This window comes from Castanea sativa, chromosome 2 (assembly GCF_040712315.1).
Source record: "Castanea sativa cultivar Marrone di Chiusa Pesio chromosome 2, ASM4071231v1".
Taxonomy (NCBI): domain Eukaryota; kingdom Viridiplantae; phylum Streptophyta; class Magnoliopsida; order Fagales; family Fagaceae; genus Castanea; species Castanea sativa.
In genome coordinates this window covers 13,871,685-13,894,064 of record NC_134014.1, presented here as the reverse complement: position 1 = coordinate 13,894,064, position 22,380 = coordinate 13,871,685, and the positions used below count along the sequence as shown (strand labels likewise).

General features: G+C 35.8%; 2 protein-coding genes across 2 annotated transcripts; both read left to right on the top strand.

Annotated features, from left to right (window-relative positions):
- The first annotated feature begins 431 nt into the window (after positions 1–431).
- On the top strand, positions 432–9,530 carry LOC142625557 (uncharacterized). Its single transcript, XM_075799188.1, has 10 exons — positions 432–726; positions 2,009–2,922; positions 5,240–5,369; positions 5,464–5,915; positions 6,191–6,271; positions 6,442–6,540; positions 7,457–7,615; positions 7,782–7,868; positions 8,195–8,266; positions 9,011–9,530. The coding sequence occupies exons 2-10, from the start codon at positions 2,104–2,106 to the stop codon at positions 9,332–9,334; spliced, it is 2,223 nt and encodes a 740-aa protein (XP_075655303.1). The 5' UTR covers positions 432–726; positions 2,009–2,103; the 3' UTR covers positions 9,335–9,530.
- A 7,938-nt stretch (positions 9,531–17,468) lies between these two features.
- On the top strand, positions 17,469–21,618 carry LOC142625916 (protein REGULATOR OF FATTY ACID COMPOSITION 3, chloroplastic-like). The gene is made up of 5 exons (XM_075799671.1): positions 17,469–18,418; positions 19,715–19,766; positions 19,882–19,938; positions 20,291–20,368; positions 21,073–21,618. The coding sequence occupies exons 1-5, from the start codon at positions 18,119–18,121 to the stop codon at positions 21,525–21,527; spliced, it is 942 nt and encodes a 313-aa protein (XP_075655786.1). The 5' UTR covers positions 17,469–18,118; the 3' UTR covers positions 21,528–21,618.
- Positions 21,619–22,380: the final 762 nt, after the last annotated feature.

The window sequence follows — 22,380 nt, the reverse complement described above, 5'->3', positions numbered from 1 at the left end:
AAGGAAAAAGAATATGTTTGTCCCACATCACTCGGGTAGTTAGTAGTAAATTGGTTAACACAATGCGGTATGCACACAAAAGTTAGTTCCTTCGTGTCTGTACCAGATATTATGTAATATGTCTTAAAAATAAAGTAAAATACAAACTTAGTTAATTTTGAAAAGTTTTGAACATGTATTTTACCCAAAAAAAAAAAAAAAAACTACAAGATTTATCATTTATTTATTTTTGGAACAATTTGGTTACTGGCTATGTTCTACTCTAGGCACAAGGTGTTCCTAATTCTTGATCAGAATATGTAATCTCAGTCAACCAAACAGAGCAGTATTCGAGCATATCATGGAATAGTCATGACAGGAACTACTTGGCTTAGAGCTTCGCTCGTGTCTCTGTGTCTTGGGCAATTGGCATTGCCAGTCCCTCATTTCTGACACTCATAATTCACACACACACACACACACATATATTCACAGCTTTTTCATTTTCGTATTCATTTTCATTTTTTTTAACTGACTCACATGTCCAATTACAAACAAAGATTTTAGAGCAGCAATAAGCAATAGTCAATAGCAGAAATTGATTCTCGTTGATGACCAAGAAGACGATTACACATTAGGGTTTACAAATGCTCAGATAAACCAAACAAAGAAAAAGAAAAGAAACCCATCTGGTTTTCAGGGCTTAGTTTCTGTTTGGCACATACCTGGACTTGTCTATGGCTCAAGGTACGCCCTTGTCGAGGTTTATTTGTTGCTAATTCTTTGTCTATGGGAGATTTTCTTTTCTGGGTATTGTTTATTTTCTCTACCTATGTGTTAGCTAACGTTATTTTCTATGTAGCAACATTTTTATTCAATATTTGGAAGTGGGGGTGTTTGTATCATTATTTTTTTCCTTGATTGAAATTTGGGGGTTTGGCTCTCAAATGGGTTTATTTTGTATTCTCAAAAATTTGTTCTTGTTGTACAATTTTTTTTGAAGATATGTGGCGTGGTCTTTGTAATTCTCTTTTTTTTTTGGGTAAAAGCTTTTGAGATATACGAATGATTATATAAAATTTGAGTGAAATTTGTGGTGAAAAGGACTTTGTATAGCTCAAATTTGAAGGTTGGAGATATATGAATAATTATGTAAAATTTTGTGGGTGAAATTTGGTTTAGAAAGGACTAAGTAAACCTCGAAGTTTATGTATTTCCTTACATGGGTTTTCAATTTCTACTGGCTTGAAATGATCAGATTTTGGTAATACTTGATTAGCTATTTAGGTTGCTCTTTGTTCATTAGGATTCTATTGCCACTCAATGTTGGCCGTCTTTTCCCAACTAGCTAATATCATCTTTCTTTATCACCTTCATATAGATATTAGAGAACTTAGCAATTGGGTAGTAGGAGGCTGCCATTCACTATGGTAAGAGTATTAACAAAACTAAATGGTGGCCCTTAGTCATGAGGGTTCATATGGCCATTGCCACTAATTTTGTATATTTATGAAGTTGGCTCCTGTTACACTAGATATATTCGTAGCCCCTAATTCTCAAGACTTTTATGATGAAGCACCCTTTTGTGTATTTAGATGTGGTTGTGGGTTTTTATTGGTGCTTTTCTTGTATGCTTCATGTGTAATAGGATTGACCTCATTGGACTTTTAATTTATATCTAATTATAGAACAGTTTTTTGTTTTAGTGATATAAAAATGAATTTCTTTTTGATCTGGCAGTATGTCATTTTGGATGCCAAAGATCATTCTATTTACATGGATTTATGTAGTTGTTTTACCAAATGACCCTAAAAATGATTGGATCCTTGTTAATCTTTGCCTGGCTTATAGATATATCTATTAAAGAATATTTTCGCCAGTGTTACTTTAGTGGTTTCATTTTTTTTTTTTTTTTTTTTTTTTTTTTTTTCTTCTTTGGGGTTGGGTCGGGTGGGGGGGGGGGGGGGGGGCGCTTTTGCAGTGTCTGCTGATTTAGCAATCTTGCTAATCTGTCTGTATCCTTTGACAGGTTGTGCTTCTCACCATAGTTAGCCTATGGCCCCTTTGGTGGAATTGGTAAATACTTGACGTCTCCTTAAAACAATACTGAAATATTACTGCATCATGGCTCGGAAAGGTAATCAACAAAAGAATGGGGTGGATCACCATACATTAAACCACAAAAGAAGAGGTTCAGGTTCTGGGTGTAGTCCACCAGATACGAAAGGGCGGGGAAAAGCACATGAGGTGAAGGTTTTTCCTGGAGAAGAACTCCCAAATGGTAACCAACCAGGCAATTTTTCAGAGAGTGTGAGTAAAACCAATTATGCAGGAGATGAGAACAGAATTTCACAAAAGTCTGAGAACCTTTTGAGGAAAGAGAAGCAGGGGAAGGATGTACTTCAACAGCCAGAGCAACCAATGTCTTCTAGGGACGATTTAGGGAGTTGCCATGGAAATATTGAAGCTTCAACCAAACAAGAAAATGCGACATTATATGGAACTAATCAAGGTCAAAAACATACAAAAACTTGCCTGCCATTTTTGCATAATGGTCTGAATATAAAATCTGTGTTAGAAAATATTGAGTTTTCAGATAATTCGGTGGTTAGAAGCATGAGGGCATTGACATTGTCAATCTTAAAGGCATCTAGTGAATGGCTAGAAAGGCAAAGACCTTTGTTTATGACTCTAACAACCAAAATATCAAATGCTTGTGACCATGCTAGAATGAAGATTGAGCAGGCATATCCTGTTGTTTTGAAATGGCTCATGCAAGTTGGGAGCATAATGCTACTCATATCAATGGTTTGGTTAGACTGTGCTCTTAGAGGCATGGATTCCTTCTTACGCATGGGGACAACATCCTTCTTCTCAGTAATATGGTTCAGCATTTTCTCAGTAATTGCTATGGTTGGGATACTCAAGTTTCTTGTTGTTTTGGTAAGTCCTGTTTATGCTTGAGTTAGCAACAAAATCTCAGTGCTTCATTTGTTTATAGGTGTTCTGGTTGGACTCAATTTTTTAAATAATTTTTTTAAAGATAATATACTTCTATTTTTCAGTCCCATTTTCCCGTTTGCAATTCATTTCTTTATTGTTGTTAAGGTCAGACCAAAAATAAAAAATTTAATGATTTTCTTAAGAATCCCAATTTTCTGAATTATTTTTGATACCACAAAAGGAGAATGCAGTCAAATACAGTTAGATATCCAAAAGACATTCATGTGACTTTGTTGCCATATCAGCTAGTTTGGCAACCTCTACAAAAAGTTTACAATTAACAGCATGGATACTAAAATTTAACCCTTCTTATTGAAGGTATCTTAAATCCTCCTCCTAAACTGTACAAAACCATGGTAGGCACCTTCTTGCTTCTGATGTTCTGTATTTATAAATTAGGGGTGCCTTGGATACCCCCCTTGGTAAATAATGACTTCAATCTGGTTATATTTTTAAGTATTCTTACTGTTTATATCTGCCCTATTGAAATCTATTGTGTTAAGTGGAAGCCAGTATGTCAAAAAATGTCATATAGTATTAAAAAAAAGGCGCATCATGTCAAAGATTCCTGAATGCAGTTTTGTACTGGCAATGCGTCATGGCTCTCTTTTATGTTTTGTGGATGTATTTTGGAATCTCAATGATGGTTTTGCCACTCATGTGCTCTTTTATATTTGAAAATGGTAGTCCCATTCAATTTCAACGAGGCATTTAAATCCTTACTTACTACAATGAAGGATTTTGGAGTGAAAAAGCTTGATGCACTAGATTGTTTTCATGTGAGTGAGCAGTCTAACTGGAATTTTGATTTCAAATGATTTCTTACTATATGACTTAGGTGGGTGTTATGAATTTGGAATTGTTGCCAAGTTCGAAATTTGGAGGGATGCTTTAGAATATAAAGGATTTTGGTTAAGTAAGACTAAAAATAGATTACATGGAGTGTAAGTTTAGTATAGCTAGAAACAAAGATGAAGAAGTTGTAAACTTGATAGTCTAGAGATAGTAAAGAGTGAGCGCTTGTAATACCTTGGATAAATTATTCATAAGGATAGAGAGAATGTCGAGGATGTGAATCATAGGATAAAAACATGGTAGATGAAGTGGAGAAGTTCACCACCAGTATTGTGTAATCGTAAAATATCTATTAAGTTAAAAGGAAATATATAGAAGTTGCTAGAAGACTAGTTATGCATTATGATATTGATATTGGACTATTAAGAAGTAACATGTTCATACAGTGAGTGTAGTTGAAATGAGAATTTTAAGATAGGAATGAAATGAAGAATTTTGTTTAAAGATAGGGTAGTTCGTATTGGTGATAGGATGAGATAGAGCTATTTGAGATGGTTTAGTTAGTGCAAAGGAGCGCATTTGATGCACTAGTGAGAAAAAGTGATATGATTCTAGTGGAAGAAATAAAAAGAGTTAGAGGAGGACCTAAAATAATATTGGTAGAAGTAGTAAAAAAGGACATGTTAATTAAAAAGGTGACAAAGAATATCGAATCTGGGCCAAAGTTACTTATATATATATGGAGGCGATAGAGAGTATGATGTTGGATATTTTAGAATGACAAAGAAGAATACATGTGGCTGACTCATATTAGTTTGTTGAGAAGCCATAATCAAGGCCAAATTTTTGGGACTAAGGCTTTATTGTTGTTGTATGTGTGTTATAATCATGAAATTAGGACAATAGCTCTTTGGCCATAATCTTTTCAAAGAAGCTACTAATCAGGCTTGATCACCTAGTGAGTTGTTAAGTAGGATGGTTTTTTGTTTTTGTTTAGAGTTTTAACCTATGACGTTTGCTCCTGATGGTATTAATATATATTCAGGTGATACTGTAGCTGCTATCCCTGGTTATGCAGTCCTTTATGCCTGGGCACATATCTATTCTCCTTTGGTTACTAGGAGTTGAACCTTGTGGATGCCACTTGCAACTCTTTTATGCTTTGCCCAGGCTCAAACATGAATATACCCTCATGTAACCTTTCAAAAATTCAGGTGATAGCATGATGTGGATTTCATGTGTAACATGTTACACATGCAGCTAAAACACAAGACTAATGAAGTCTATGTATATCTTTTCAGAATAGTTGGCAACTTGGCATGACTTTATCTTTTTGTGGACTGTTTTTATAGTTGTCACTTTCATAGAGTTTTTGTTAAGTGCTTTGCTGATTGTATTGTTAGTTTAGCTATTGTATCTTTCATATTCTTATTTTCCTATTATGACTATAATGATTACTCAGGCCTTAGCTGCTCTTATTGGAGTTTTTATTGGGTTCACTCTCGCAATTCTGGTTGTTGCCATTTCTGGAACTGTTTTCTTGTGGTTTTATGGAAGCTTTTGGACAACTGCGTTTGTCATCTTCCTTGGAGGTGATCCTCTTACCTAACTTTGCTTGTTGATCATCTCTTCAATTTGTTTGTTAAATACTTAAACTGCTGGGGTTTAACATTGTTTCAAATTCAGGGTTGGCGTTCATGTTGAGCCACGAACGCATTGCACTATTAATCACCACTGTGTATTCTGTATACTGTGCTTGGGCATACGTTGGATGGCTTGGTTTGCTTATCGGTTTGAATTTCTCTTTTTTTTCTAGTGATGTTCTAATACACTTCCTAAAGAATAATATAAATCAGCATAGAGGATCCAATAGGTTCCCAGAACAAACATCTGGAATGCAAGGTCAACCGGGCTTCTTTCATGGTGACACGGTGCATGCTTCGACCTCTGAAACTGGCCCGGGGTTATCAGCTGACCGTGGTCCAGGAGTTCCCTCAACCAGTGGGACTGATTCTGAGTTAACTTCTGAAGAAGAGGTGGTTCGCTTGTTAAACTGCACTGATCACTACTCGGTGTTGGGCTTGTCCCGGTATGAGGACATAGATGTTTCTGTACTCAAACGGGAATATAGGAAAAAGGTAAATGGCATCTCTGATTACTAGATTGGCATGATTATGTAATATAATTGTCACTTGATGTTATTCCATTGGAGTTTTCATTAGCCTTGTCAGTCGAATATGGCATGATGTCTACAGGTGAATTTTCAGTTTGCTTCAATGATACTCAAACGTGTAATCTTGTAGTTTTCTAATTTTTTTTAACTTTTTTATTGTTTCTTTATAACCTCCCATTATCCATAGATTATAAGGAGAGTATTTAGTTTTTATTGACTAAGTTTTGTAATTGTCTTTAGGCAATGTTGGTCCATCCTGATAAGAATATGGGCAATGAAAAGGCTGCAGAAGCTTTTAAGAAACTTCAAAATGCATATGAGGTAAATCTTTTGGTTTTGATTGCAGAGAATTTTTTTTTTCTATTTTGTTTTTTAGGATCCATAGCTGACCCTGAAAAATTTGCTGCTTAGGCTTTGTTGTTGTTATTGTTTGTTTTTCATGTCTGATTATAATGCCGATTCTTTTTTTTGTTTGTTTTTATGTTTTCTAGGTTCTACTTGATACTCAGAAGCGAAAAACATATGATGATGAATTAAGAAGGGAGGAGCTGCTGAACTTATTCCGTAGATTCCAAAGCACTTCTCAAACGGTATTTATGTGTATATCTTGATTCCGTTCTTTTCAGCATTTTTTGTTTCATTTGTATTGGGTGTGGGAAACCGGTATCCTATTTCATTTCTGCCCTAGAATCATATCGGTAATGCAGCTTTGATGTAATTGGGTGTGGGAATCAATGACAGGCGGCGAGGTTTGCACACAAAATGTGGGAATCTCAAACACAGGGAGGAGGTGGATTTTGATTCTTATGCTCTATAATAAGTCAAAATCACATGATAAGAGTGGCCCCCTAACTGTAAATGGAATAAAGGCTGTTTTTACCTTTTTAATAGTTCAAAGTGACTTGAATGAGAGATGTGTAGTAGGGAAAAGAGCATTGATGGATACTTCCAATGGTAAAATCAATACATTTGACCTAATTATGTGGATCAAATCTTCGGAATTGGAATTCCTTGGACATCTAATACCCATTCCCTAATTCACAAGAATTGATTGCCCATTTTGGTTCAGCCATTTTTTCCTATCAAATATCTTACTACCTGTTAATAATTTCATATTTCCCTCAATATTCATGTTGTTTTTTGCAACCTTGCAATATCATGAATATGTGTATCAAAAGTTAAGGGTGATTTGATACAACAAACTAGTTAATGTTAAACCTAGCAACCATGCCACAGCATATGGCGACTCCCTATTGTCATTCATTTCACATGTATGTATATCTAGTTGAATGTCTTTGGATTTCACGTCGAACTGTCTTTTTCTCAGATATACTTAGGGGATCAAATACTATACTATATTTGTTAAGTGATTGAACCCTACTTTGTTTCTTAAATAAAAGCTTTTTACAACTTCACACCCAGATTGTGACACTTGAATAAGCTCCTGTTTTTTTGTATTTTAATTCTTTCATCTTTCCTAAGCTTTTGATGCAATTGATTGCACAGAGTGGAGGGCATGGTCTCTTTGCCTCTGGATTTGCACACTCAGAGGCTGGTGGTGAGGATCCACTCGGAGATTCAAGGCGAATAGCCTGCAAAAAGTGTGGCAATCAACATGTCTGGGTGCACACCAGGAAATCAAAATCTCAAGCAAGATGGTGCCAGGTATGTTAGAATGGTCTTCAATTAGCATACATTTGTGAAAGTTGGCACTAAGCATATTATCATGCTACATGACATGGCTAGATTTAGACATGATGCTTCTTTTTGCTAATGGGAAGTAATTTTGTCCCCGGTGCTTAATTTTCCTCTGGGAATTTCCCTTTTGAAGGAATGCAAAGATTTTCATCAAGCAAAAGATGGTGATGGATGGGTTGAACAGTCTTCCCAGCCCTTCCTTTTTGGACTTCTGCAGAAGGTATGTACCAGTAATACATTATGTGAGGAAGCTTGTTTTTGAATTTTACTATATTTATGGTTCTCCGTTCTGCTAGTTCATTGTAAGAGCAAGGTGGGGGTGAGTTTGTGTGTTCAAAACAGTAATTGTTTGTTAACACCCCTTTCTTCCCACCAAAAGGGGGAAAAAAAAGAAGAAAAAGAAAAAGAAAAAGAGAAGGAAAAGAACCATGATTATAATCTTGAAGGAGTTTTATAGTATACATATAATAGTGAGCATATCTTAAATGGTGTATAATGTGATTTTGGAATATGATTTCTCTTTTTAACATGGTGTCATATAAGCAGGTAGATGCTCCCTCTGCATTTGTTTGCGCAGATAGCAGGATATATGATGCTACCGAATGGTATATTTGTCAGGTAACTTATGTTTTCATTATCTGAATGGATTTCTCTGAACATATCTGCATTTCCTCATGAATATACTGAGTGAAAGATTAATTAAGGAAGCTATAAATGTGCTAATTTCACAATCATGTGCTGCAATGTACAGCACAACTACAAGTGAAAAGGAAAAAATGCAGCTCTCACTATGAAAAAAATCAACTGTTGGTAGGCATTTGGATGCCTTTTGGAATGGAACTTACTTTGTGTTCTAGGCTTTGATACATTATTTAAAATGAGGTCATCATGTATTTAACGGCAGATGACTGTCTCTGACTCAGCTTCATGCTTATTTATATTCTGCATCATAGGACTTTATATAATTGAACTGGTTTTCCTTTTGGTGACATGTAATGCATTAGAGTCCCTGCATGGTTTTGGAATTCTGTATCAAATGCAGTTTTGGATGGTTTCATTTCCAAATCAGTGTCTAAATGCTGACTTATCCATTTTCAACAAAGGAACAAATCTCACAGGCAAATGCAGTCATTAAAAAAAAAAAAAAAAACCTCATCTCTTCATCCAAAACTAATGCAATCATGAATTAAAAATATAATGTGGCTTGGTGGAAGAATCCAATAGATGTTTATAATGGGAAATTTGGGTATCTAGAATTAAGAGATGCTCTCTCTTTGCGTGAACCAGCTGCATGCGTCACCATTGCACCCATGCTGCACCTCCATATTGAAAGTAAATTGAATAAAGCTAAATTTTATGCAGGGGATGAGATGTCCAGCCAACACTCACAAGCCAAGTTTTCATGTCAACACTAGTGTAACCTCCAAGCATAACAGCGGAAAGGGAGCAAGTTCAGGACAAAGAGGTGGTCGAATGCCGCAATTCAATATGGAAGAGACCATGACAGAGGAAGAATTCTTTGAGTGGTTACAGAATGCAGTGCAAACCGGCATGTTTGACAATTCCAGTGCGAGTACCTCCACTGAGAGCCCACCGGGCAGAACTGGAAATGGCACCAAGAGTGGTGGCAGCAGCAATAGTGCCAGTGCCAACAAGAGAAAGAAAAAGGGAAAGAAGCAATGGTGATCACTCATGATTTTTGCAGCACAACCTTTGTAAGCATTTGTGAACCGCACACAAGACATATTGACTTGTTTAGTGGTCTATAGTCTTCTTTAAAGCAAATGAAGGCCACAGGAAAGTTTGACTCCATTTATACATATCAGAATGAGTTAAAAAAATCTTGAGCCTCAGTGATGCAAAAATTGTTAGTGTTTTCCTTCTCCTTTCTTCTTAGTTTTTTTTTTTTTTTAGTGGTCTTTTTATTAGTTTTGCTTTTTATTTATTTATTTATTTATAATGGGTAAGTAAATTCTTATTATTTTTTTGGCAAAACTACACTATTGGTCCTTGAAGTTTACCCTGTGTGCGCAATTGATCCCTCAAATTTGAAGCGAGTACAATTAGTCCCTTAAGTTTTAAAATTGAGTTGTATTGGTCATTATACTAACTACTGTTAACGGTGTTACTTATGTGGCTAACGGAACAATGACTTAACATTTTTTTAATGATGTGACATGTTTTTAATTAAAAAAATTACAAACTAAATTTACATGTGGGAAAAAATATTCACCTGTAAATTAAAAAAATTACTTTCTATTTGTTGTAAGAACTAAGAACCCATTACGAGAGAGAACGTGAGAGAGGGAAGAAGCTAAACCCAGCCACTGTTTGAAATCTCAAGCCCTTGCCGCTGCTAGCAATAGCCCAAGCCGTAGCTGCCGCCGACGACAGCATAGCCGTACCCGTGAAACCTTTGGACCAGTCAGTGAAGACACAAAAAGTCCATTGAAACACTTGGCTTTTTTGTAAATCCAGCTGTTGCAGAGAGAGCAAAAAAAGAAAAAGAAAAAAGAAATACAATACAAAACAAAGCAAAGCAATGGTCTTTGCTGAAGAATCAAAGCCAATGAACTGAAAAGAAGAACCCTCAAGATTCTCTCTTATTTCCCAAACTGCCTCTCCCTGCTTTCTCTGACTATCATTTGCTTTTCTTCTCTCTCTGGTACATCTCCCTTTCTCCCTCTCTCTGTCTTTTTTTTTTTTTTCTTTGTTTGTCTGCTGAGAGTCTTTGATATGGTCATGTTGAGAGATAAAGATCTCTTTAATGGTCGTTTAGGTTGTGAGGGTGACAATTGCTCACAGACTAAGCTCTCTCAGCAGAAGAAGGAAAACCTAGATGAGAAAATGAGTTTTGCTGAAAAGGGTATGGATTTTCACAGAGATTCAGGGGTGGGTTCTGATGGGAATGGTTTCAGATCAGGGGTGGGTTCTGGGTTTAGCTTCTTCCCTCTCTCACCTTCTTTCTTGTTGTGGGTTCTTAGTTCTTATAGCAGATAGAAAGTAATTTAAAGTAATTTTTTTAATTTACCGGTGAATATTTTTTCCCACATGTAAATTTAGTTTGTAATTTTTTTAATTAAAAACATGTCACATCATTAAAAAAATGTCAAGTCATTGTTTCATTAGCCACATAAGTAATACCGTTAACAGCAGTTAGTAAAAGGACCAATACAACTTAATCTTAAAACTTAAGGGACTAATTGCGCACACAAGGTAAACTTTAGGGACCAATAGTGTAGTTTCGCTTATTTTCTTTGGTAGTTTAGCTGTGAGCCAAGAAAGCACAGAGCTCGTTTGTCTTTCTTGAGCGCCCTACATTTTGCATACTTCTTTATGAGAGATCCCCCGTTACTATAAGACAAGGCTGTTTGAGAGTGTTCTAAACTGAAACTAGTATTGGAAATTCTTGAAAGGAAAAGACTTGGGAAGTAACCATTGTGAGGAAAAAAAAAAAAAAAAAAGCAGGCATGCAAATTCTCTCTAGAAAACACAATCCCATTTCCTTTCCTACCACAATCACAACAGTCCCAGTCCCAGTCCCACTCATTTAAATTGTCATTTCTTAATTGGTTTCATCGTAATTTTTTAACTCACTTTCTATGGAAATATGGGGGTTTAGAGGTGATTTAGAGATTTGGTGACCAAGCAGTTCTTGCTCTGGTGCATTGTTTTGTGAGTGAATTAAAGAAAGTGGGCATTTTTATTTATTTATAATTTCTTGGTTTTGGGAAGAGAGTTGACTGAAAAAAGAAAAAGAAAAAAGAAAGCTATTTGAGAGGTATGGAGAGAAGACAAGTGGCCATGAATAGAGAACTGATTTCTGGAGTATGAAAAGCTGCATATCTTGGCTCGTTGAGGGAGATAGAAATACCGTCTTTTTTCATAGCTCAGCCCTTATTAAAAGAAGAAGGAATCGCATTACTAGCATGAAGGATCGTATGGGAAATTGGCTGAATGGAGAACATGCAATTGCTAATTTTATAAGACAGGGGTTTCTTGATCTTTTCACTTCCTCCCAATGGAGTGTTTTGCTCAATGAGTGGCAGCCACCCCTTTGGCACTGCTGGATTACAGAAGAGGATAGTTCTCAACTTGATATTCCGGTCAATGACAGAGAAATATTTAAGGCTCTCAAATCTCTCAAGCCCTTTAAAGCCCCCTTGCCACTCCAGGCGGGATTCTTTCAATGATTCTAGCTCGTTGTAGGCAATTTAGTGAAGAAGGAAATTAAAAAAAATTTTGTACAGGGAAAATTCCAGAGTACCTTAATAATACTTTGATTACCCTCATTCCCAAGTGCAAAAACCTTGAGTCTCTCAACAATTATCGGTCAATTAGCCTTTGCAATTCAGTTTACAAGATAGTGCCAAAAATTATTGTTGCTCATATTTGCCCCTGCTGCCTAGCCTTGTCTCCCCTTTCCAAGCTGTGTTTGTTCTTGGCCGCAAAGGAATAGATAATGCCATCATCGTGCAGGAATTAATCCATTCCATGTTAAAAAAGAAGGGTAAGTCTGGGGTCATGGCCATCAAAATAGATCTTGAAAAAGCATATGACTGGTTGTGAGGGTTTTTTTTTGTTTTTGTTGTTGTTGATAAAATAGCACACAGGCCCAAGTAAAAAGGACAAAGATCCTGGGCCTGATGCATTATGTTTTTAAGGGACTGGGCTTGGTTCATCATAACTAAATTGGGCTACTTATGAACCAAGTTGTGCACAAAACATGGATCCTACAATAAATACACATTAATACATACAAAATATATAGGTTCACAGTAGGGAATAGTAAAGAAAGATATAAGTAAAGGAAAAGTGAATAAAAATGTTAGGGGTCCTCAGAATAATAAATAATACTTCATTATTTCTTGAGTTTCTAATACATTATGTTCCTTTTGCACTGGGATATGTTACAAGGTCCAAATAAGTTAAAAAACATAGACTTAGAAAGCTCTTTTAGGTTTCTAAGACTCGTGAGGTTTGAATCTCTTTGAATCCAAGTGTATCCTCTAGTGCCTGTCATAGGATCTCGGACGGTGTTTTCCCTATTTTTTCATTATTTTCTTAAGTTTTTAATACATCATGCTCACTAGGATGTGTTACAAGGTCCAAATAAATTAAAAAATTACAGACTTAGATGGCTCTTTAGGCCTTTAAGACTTGCGAAGTTTGAATCCCTTTGAATCTAAGTGTATTCTCTAGTGGCTGTTTGAGGATTCCGGACGGTGTTTTCCCTCTTTTCTCTATTTTTGAATTCTAAAAGAGTTTTCTCTTTTCCCAAAACTTCTAGACACTAATTTTCAAGCCTACTTTTTGGCTGCTTCACTTTTTGTCTTTTTCTCTAAATGGGCAGATTCCTTTCTCATCAGGCTGAAAGATCCCCAACCACCTTCCTTCATGGTACATCTCCTTGCACTCCCTGAGGTACCAAACTTCTTTTCATGAAGTACTGGTTCCTAGGTCGTCTCCCAGAAAACTCTCCTTACAAAGGATGGGCTGAGCTTCCTTTGCTTTTTTCTTCATTCTCTAAGGCCCAAGGCTCACCCATTCATGAGTTTGGGCTTCATTTTACGTATTTTAAATGGGCCTTGTCTTATGGATTTGGACTTTCTATCCTTAAGGGCTCATTAGTTTTGGATTTCAATACTTGTAATATTTTGGATTTCAACACTGGTTGGAATGGAGCTTCATTAGGGATACTCTATTGCTCTACAAGTTCCCAAATCACCTCATATCTCTTATCATGAGCTGTGTATCTTCAATGAACATTTCTGTGCTTTTTAATGGTGGTGGACTCGATCATTTTCAACCTTCTCGAGGCATAAGACAAGGGGATCCGCTCTCCCCTTATCTCTTCATATTATGTATGGAAGTGTTGGGTGCTTTCATTGTGGAAAAATGCGAAGAAAAACTGTGGGATCCGGTTAGGGTCTCTAGAGGTGGTATTGACTTCTCCCATTTATTCTTTGTGGACGATCTCGTATTATTCGCCAAGGCAAAACGTAAAAATTGTAGGGCAATAAGGATGGTCTTGATACCTTCTGCTGCTTATCAGGTCAAAAGGCGAGTGTCAAAAAATCCAGAGTTTTCTTCTCCCTAAATACCCCGCCAAGCACTAGAGAAGAACTTTGTAATATCTTGGAGTTTCGGTCTACCTCTTCCTTGGGAAAATATCTTGATTTTCCTATCAAACACTCTTTGAGGCCCCAAGATTTTGTAACCATAATTGAGCGAATGCAAAACCATCTAGCAGGTTGGAAAACCAATTTATTATCCTTCGCTGGCAGACTTGTCCTTACTCAAGCAACCATCTCTACCATACCTAATTACTCTATGCAGTGTGTTGCCTTACTAGCCAAAGTGACTCGTTGTGTGGACAGATTGTGCAGAAACTTTCTTTGGGGCTCTATAGACAATAAGAAAAAGCCCCACCTCATAAGTTGGAAAAAAATCACTAAACCCAAGCAAGATGGGGGTCTCGGTCTACAAGTAGCAAAAGAAAAGAACATAGCCTTGCTTGCAAAGCTAAATTGGCGGTTTCATCAGGAGAAAGATATTTTATGGGCTCGTGTTCTTTCAAACAAGTGTGCTTGACATAGTAGGCAACCCTTTACCAATCGCAGGTCTTGCTCTCCCACTTGGATTGGCCTTAAGAAAGGAAAGCCTATATTTAAAAGAGGTACTAAATGGATAGCAAGAAGGACTAGCATGCTATCATTCTGGTATGATAAAATGGTTGAATGAGGGGCCTCTGAGAAGTTTGGTTGCTGGTCTGCTGAACAGAAGGGAGGAGGGTCTTCTCCTCATGGATGTGGTTAATGATAATCGCTAGAATTTGGAAGATTTATCCTTTGTCTTCGTAGGTAATATTTCTCAGAAAATCAAAGCTACCCCAATCCCCTTTGCTACTACTGGTGTGGATCGAATTTCTTGGTGTTCATCTCCTAATGGAGACTTCGAGCTTAAAGAGGCTTACAACCTGGCTTGTTCGGTAGATGGCTCTTCCCAGCAAAACCATTTCATGGGCAACTAGATTTGGAAAGTCAATGCTCCCCCTAAAATTAAATGTTTCATTTGGCAATGTTGGCATTAAAGCAGTCCAGCTTGAGCTACCCTTGTTGTGAGAGGTTTGAACATTGCCCCTTCATGCCCTTTATGCAATGACGCTTTGGTGATCATCTTGCATAATTTACGAGATTGTCCCATAGCTCGAAGTTTTTGGAACTCTTTCCCTCCAGTCTCTGCAAACTTATTCTATGCCTCAAATCTATCAAGTTGGCTGTGGATTAACTGTAGGGTGCAACAACTTTCTACATTTGGTGTCCCTTAGAGTATCATATTTTCTTTTGGCATTTGGAGCCTTTGGCTGAACTGAAATAGGGCAATTTTTAGAGATGGAGCCCCTTAGAAGCCAGTTCAGTTTGAAACCATGAATAAAGCTTTGGAATTTGCCTTCCTGGGCTTAAATGGAAAAACGAGAACCACTCGGACCACTATCCATGTTAGATGGATCCCACATCCTGATAATTGGTTTAAATTGAATACGGACGGATCTTCTCTAGGGAACCCGGGGCGTGCCGGTGGAGGAGGTATCATTAGAAACTCCCATGGGGATTGGGTTTGTGGGTATGCTAGATTCGTTGGGCATACGACTAGCATAGTAGCTGAGTTGTGGGCGCTTCGAGATGGAATCAACATGTGCTTTGAACTGAGACTTGCTGCTGTGGAAATAGAACTAGATGCGAAGCTTGTAGTGGAGCTTCTGCAAAAGGATGCGGGAAACTCTACTAGGAACGATGTAATCTTAACAGATTGTAAGGAATGGCTCAAAAGAATTCCTAGAGTTAAAATTCCGCACTGTTTTGGAGAGGCCAACAAGTGCGCTGATGCACTTGCTAGGAGATGCACTCTTTTGTCTCAAGATTTTTGTGTTTTTACTGCGCCCCTAGCAGATGTCGCGCTGTTAATCAACCTTGATGCTGCTAGGACCATGTATGAGTGTGTTCGCTCTAATGTTTATATTTTTTAGTTAATGAATTTTCTACTGTTTACCAAAAAAAAAAAAAAAAAGACTAAATGATGGACATAATTGGTGGGTTGATTGGATCTAACATCAAGCTTGATTGTATGTTGCATCAAAAAAAAAAAAAAAAAAAAAAAGCTTGATTGTATGTTCCCCTTTAATTTCTTGTTGCGGGTGATTGAAATCAGTCTGTTTGCATTCTCAAAACCAATGCCTAAGTGGTATGCCAAAAAAAAAAAAAAAAAAAAAGAGCCTTGAGCATGCCTTTATATGGAAACCAAGATTTGCCCAAAAGTGATGACTCTGAATTTTCTTTTCCGCTTTAAATATAAGGGTTACTTGGGCAATAATATTCTTACCCTTGATGTGGCTTATTTATTTATTTATTATTTATTTATTTTTATAGTGTAACTTCATTTAAACACAAGAGGTTCAAGGGATGTCCTAGTCCAAGGTCACTGGGATTTGAACATTTCCAGCCCCCTCTCCTATTTACCTATAAAAAAACTTCATTTCAACACAATTTTTCTCTTATTAACCTCTATACATTTTTAAATGAATTCCATCCAGTTGCAATAATACCGCGTAGATTCACCTAAAAAGAGATCATTCTATGTGTTTCATCAAAGTGTGGACGTACAATGTCCATAGAAACTTCATGTTTCATAGATAGATAACGAATAGACTATTCTTTATTAACTTCTATACATTTTTCAATGAATTCCATACAATTGCAATAATACCGTGTAAATTCACCTAAAAAGAGAGCATTCTACGTGTTTCATCAAAGTGTGGACATATAGTGTCCATGAAAATTTCATGTTTCATAAATAGATAACGAATAAACTATCCTTTATAGATGAAAATTATTTCCATTTGCTTGTAAAATTAATAAACGTAAAATAATATGGGATGCCTGACTTTGTTTTGTCTATAAACTTATTTAAATTATATAATAACTTTTTTTTATAAATCTTTTTTTTACAATAACTTATTTTGCAAAATAGTAATAGGCTACGCTAATATGTTTCCTCATCTCTATATTCTGGTGAGAAGGGAGTCTCCAATCCAAAATTGCCATAAGTTGTACGTTGATGGCATGGCACTTTGATGCCCTACGCTTGCTGGTTGTGGTGGACTCATTAGAGAGCAGAGACTGGCATGAATATTTGGATTAAGGAAAAATCTCTCATACGCTAGGTGCATGAGACCTGCCTCTCACAGGCAGGTAAGCCCTACACGTACCAGCTCTTGGATTAAATGATTTGCCAAAGCTGTAGGTTGAACTAATAGCCTAAAAGTCAAGTTAGAGGCTGTTAGAATGGTTGAAATTGAGAGATGGAAAAAGAAACTTTCAATCTCTACGTAAATATAAAAAATTGTAATTGCACTGGATCTCAATCCTTGCTCTATGTAGGAATTAATGCCAAATCTGTTACAACAATGATGATTCTTATGCTGACTTTGCACCAACTATTGATGATTGCAGGGGTCTCATGACCAAAATCCCATCAATACAGATTAACCACTGCTTTAGGAAACTAATGCTTACGCTGAAGCTTAAATTAGGGGAAGGAGTTCAGCTTCAACAAGATTTTCTTATTTTAGACTTTATGCCTGTGGAGGTGTCCCAACTTTTGATAAAAGACATGTGGCTTGTACTATAATATATTTTGCTTTGAAATAGCCTCTGTTGCTACTAGCCTACTAGTCAGTTTCTATTTCTAATGATAATTCCTATTAAAATCATGTTATCTTAAAATTTTCAATTTTTCTGATCTAAGTGAGTCAAATTTAGAACTTATTACAAAAAGATGAACTTATTCTTTATAAGTTATTATCCCCCACCCAGTCTGTTTGTTAACAACTTTTTCTTTTAGGTTTTTAACTTATTAGAAAATTTGTACAGTTTCATAATTTTTGATACAATTATATTTTTACCAACTTTTAATAAATAAACAAATAAGTTTTTTAAAAAATCGTCCGAACAAGTGAACAACTTTTATTTATTTATTTATTGAGGTACCATATTGGGATTGCTTGGGTAAAAAATATTCTCTTAAATAATTTACATTATTTACATAAAATTTATCAGTAAATTGTACATTTATCTTATACAAGATAAAAATTCTACTTTAATTTAATCTAAATGTATATATGCGTAAAGTTCATTTCTAAAAACTTGAACCTTGGCTTTTAATCCAACCTTTCATATCTCATAGCCACTTATCTCTGAGGAGTTAAAGAATAACAAAAGAAAAAAGAAAAAAAAAATTGTGAAACTTTGAGATAATCAGTTGAACTGCCGAACTTTACCCAAATGTAAAATTACAAAAAAGCCCTGCAAGCTTCATTACAATTACCAAATCAACCCTAACTTTTTAGTTCCATCGTTATTATAACACACATATCAATTGCAATTATCTATTTTCCTCTCCAGAGTTCCAATGGAGGCACTCACTAACTCTTCCTCTGCCGCCTATCTTACACCTAAAGCCTCAAACTTTGCTATCAAATTTAGCTCTTACCTCAGGAATCAAAACCCATATGCGAAATTTGCAAATGGGTACTTTCCCATCTCTCTTTCAAGGCCATTCACTACCCAGAAGCTTTGTGCTGGACATAGAAACTCAGTGATAGTGGGGGCAAAGAAGAACCACAAGAACAAGAAGCCAGACACTCATAGCTTTGTGCCCAAACCAGAAGAGGCTACTGAATTTTTCCCTGAAGCTGTGCTCCTTAAAGAGGTGCTTTTTACTCAAAATCCCCTGTGCTCATTCTATTTTTTTTTTTTTTTAAAATTTACTTCCCCAGAGTGCTATATAGGAAAAAATAGTAGTTTATGTCTTGGTTTAGATCTATTTGAAAGTTGGGTTCTTTTACTTGATAGTTTTTATCATGTCTGCTACTGATTCTGCGGGGGGTAAAAACTTGAAGTCTTTACTGAACATGTTATAGAATATAGCCATATACGAAAACCATGAATAATGTTTATAGTTTTTGCATTTACTTTGACAATAAATATAATGACACGAACATTTCCACAACTGTTGAGATACTTGTTGTGTTTGGTATAAAAGAAAAGCGGTGTTACTGTGTTAGTGATGGACTCATTTGAATGTACTAGCCATAACTTTTCTCCCTCAACAATTGTGAAAAAAATTGTGAAGTTAAAATTTAATTGCTTGAACTTGACTATCTCGTAAATGTAAAACATAATGTTAGACTATTTAATTGGTGATGTATGTAAATATTAAAAAAAACTAATGGTGATGAACATGTTGATCATCTGTTGCTTCATTGCTCCTTTGCAACATTACGGTCCTTTTTAGTTAAATGTTTGTTTGTCAATGGGAGATGGCAAGGGAGGTGATAGATGTGTACTCTAGTTGGCAAGTGCTTTTTTGTACAGATTTGGTTAAATGTTTGTGGGTCAATGGGAGATGCTATGGTAGTTACTGGTTGTGTACAATATATGGAAGATGAGAAATGCAATTTTGCATCAAGGCCAAATCCCTTCTGAAGAAAGATTGTTACTGGGTAACCTGCTGTGATATAATTGGGGTTGGTGTATATATATATATATTTTAGCTGTGTGGTGCAGCCTGATAGGTTTGCTGCTTGTATTTTGAGTTGTTTGAGTGTTGCTCTTTGTGGCTTTTCTTGTGTTTTTTCAAGCTACTTGCCCTGCTGTTGGTGTGTTGCAGGTCTTAGTCCTGCTAATCTGTGTTCTGTGCTGTAGGGTATGCCTTGCTTCTTGTGTAATGAGTTTTGCGTATTCTCAATCTTTGTATGAATGGTCTACTTTTATTGGCGCACCTTCTTTTTATTTTTCATGACTTTGTTGCTCTAATTTCGTTTATTCTTGAGGGGATTATCTTGTAACTTGAGTTCCTTGCGTTTTAGTAAATTTATCGTACTTATCAAAAAATATTTTGACTTAGCCTATATTTTATCTATTTCTCTAAAGAGTGTGATAATCTTTTTTCATTTAATTAGTTTTCTGGTTGATTTTGAGGTGGGAGTTTTACTTTGATTTTCAGAAGAAATTTCAGGATGGTAAATTTCTGCCTGAGTTTGCCGATGCTGAGGAACGTAAGTTGTTATCATAATTCATAATTCTAGTTTCTTCCTTTTTTCAAATAAAAGGTCCTTTCTTCCCCCCGATTATGCAGAGTATTCAGTTACTGAAATGATTGTTGATTTGCAGAAAATCTCTATGAAACTCTGATGCTTCAGCTGGAAAGCGAAACGGTTGTGGAACAAAGTAAGTGTGCTTTCACCTCAGTTGGCCAGTCCTTGCTAGATGGGTTATTGTCCTTTGGTTACTGAGATTTCCGGTGATAGAAATAGATGTGTTTCTTATTTTCTTAGCATTCCAATAAATGAAGGGAATTTGTGTTTCTTTGGATCCCTGTATTTTGCGGGATGTGATTTGGTGCAATCTGATCTAGATTGATTAAGGCAGCATTTCTTAACATTCTGTGATTTACTTTCATCTATTGAACCAGCTCTGTTTGTTGAATTTATTAATGAAAATTTGGGACCAGAATGTATTACCACTAAGAGAGAAGAGCTACTTATACACCCGTGAATAATTCTTTCCCTTGATTCTACAGTGCGCCACTATGAAGTTGTTTATTTAATTCATGAGATGCATGCAGAAGAGGTTGGGAGTGTTAATGAGAAGGTTCAAGGTGATCCCTTCTACCTTTCTTTTTAGTCTACATTTCTTCTGAAGTCATGTATGATAAAATTTCCATGAAAAATTGATTTATTATTAGCTCGTAGTATTTTCACCTTGTACGCTTCCTGTTCTGCTTTACTGTATTTTATGTTATAAATGGACTAAAACCTGTCAAAAGACGGGAGTTCAGACGAGTGATAAAATTTTAAGAAGCCTGGATGTTTTTGAAATGATGATAATGACTCTGTTGAATCTTCAAGGGTGCTGAATTTAGCTTGTCTATGGTGATACAATCACTAGTATGGATATCTGTGAGAACTGTTTGCACTCTTTGTTTTGCCTTTTGTTTCTTCCCAACCAAAGGTAGTCTACTGTTACTATAAGAAAAGCAGGCAATGGAAACCTCTATGCAAGAATGACTTTTACAGTCATTGAAATGATTGTTAGTAGTGTATAAAAGGTGTCATATCTGAAAATTAAAAATAGTCGTAAAAAAAAAAAAATGATTTACAGAATGAAAAGGCTTAAATTTCAGCCTCCTAAGTGTAGATTAACTTTAGAGGGAAAAAAGGTCAGGAATTACTTTAATATAGGTCGTCATGTAGGAATTCATGACTTGATGTATATGCACGTCCAAATTCAAGCAGAATTATTATTTTTTTATTAAGTCACATTTAAAATCTGCATTAGTATCTGATATTCTGCTTGTTGCAGATTTTTTAAGGGAGAAGAAAGGCAAGATATGGAGAGTGAGTGATTGGGGTATGAGAAGATTAGCTTACAAGATACAAAAAGCCAAGAATGCCCACTACATCTTAATGAACTTTGAGTTAGAAGCAAAATGGATTAATGATTTTAAGAGCATGCTGGACAAAGATGAAAGGGTCATTCGGCATCTTGTGATAAAGAGAGATGAGGCGATCACAGAGGATTGCCCTCCGCCTCCTGAGTTCCACACCCTGCGTGGAGATATGGATGATTATGATGAAGAGGAGGATGATATTGATTATGATGAAGAGGATGAGGAGGATGATATTGATGAGATTGACGGTCATGATGATGACTTAGAAGATGGGATTATTGTTGTCGAGGATGAGACTGAAGACAGATCTACTACCTTAAGAAATAAGGGAGGGAAAAGTCTGACAGCTGAGAAAGTCACTAGATAAATGTGTTTCCATGCGTGTAAATGTTGTTTTATGAAATGCTTCCTCTTTCTGAGAGGTTAATACAAAGATCTTCATTCAGGAAATAAATAAACAAGTGTATACACTATACACACACACACACACACACACACACACACATACTTATCATAATAACTAATTAAATATATAACATTATTTTTACATCAGTACACTTATCATCATAACTAAGTAAATATATAACATTATTTTTACGTCAGTACATGGTATTTCTTAATGTTTTAGTAAAGAGTTTGGTTAATATGTACTAAAAAAAGGTAAAAATATTGATCTCTTCCTCCGGGAACAGCTTTATTTATTTTAATTTTTTAGTTTATTTGTTCGCTTTTTAAAACCTTAATTTTTTAGATACAAGGCCCATCATATTTTAACCAACTTTGAACAAATAAACTTTTAGTAAAAACTTACAGCCAAATGCACACCAAGATTTCGTCAGGATGTCGCCCATATTGTAGTTATGCAAAAGTTTGATAAAACAAACCAAACAAAAGAACAAAATTGTAATTGGATACAAATAATAATTAAATAAAGGAAATCTAAATTTCTTTAGGATCAAGATCACCATATATTCTTCTTTTAAAAAAGAGTGAAAAAAGTCACCATATATCCTAACAAGATTTGAGTCAAGAAAAGCCTACAAGGAGCCTTTATAATGCCCATATCTTGAGATATAAATAACTCTTGAAGACTTGAAAACTAGAATCATCCATAAGTAGAAGCAAAGATTTTATTTGTATTTTGTAAAGTTGTGATTTTCAATTAACTTGTGTTGGCTTTAATTCCGTGCCAAATTTGATTGTAATTTCTTTAATCATTT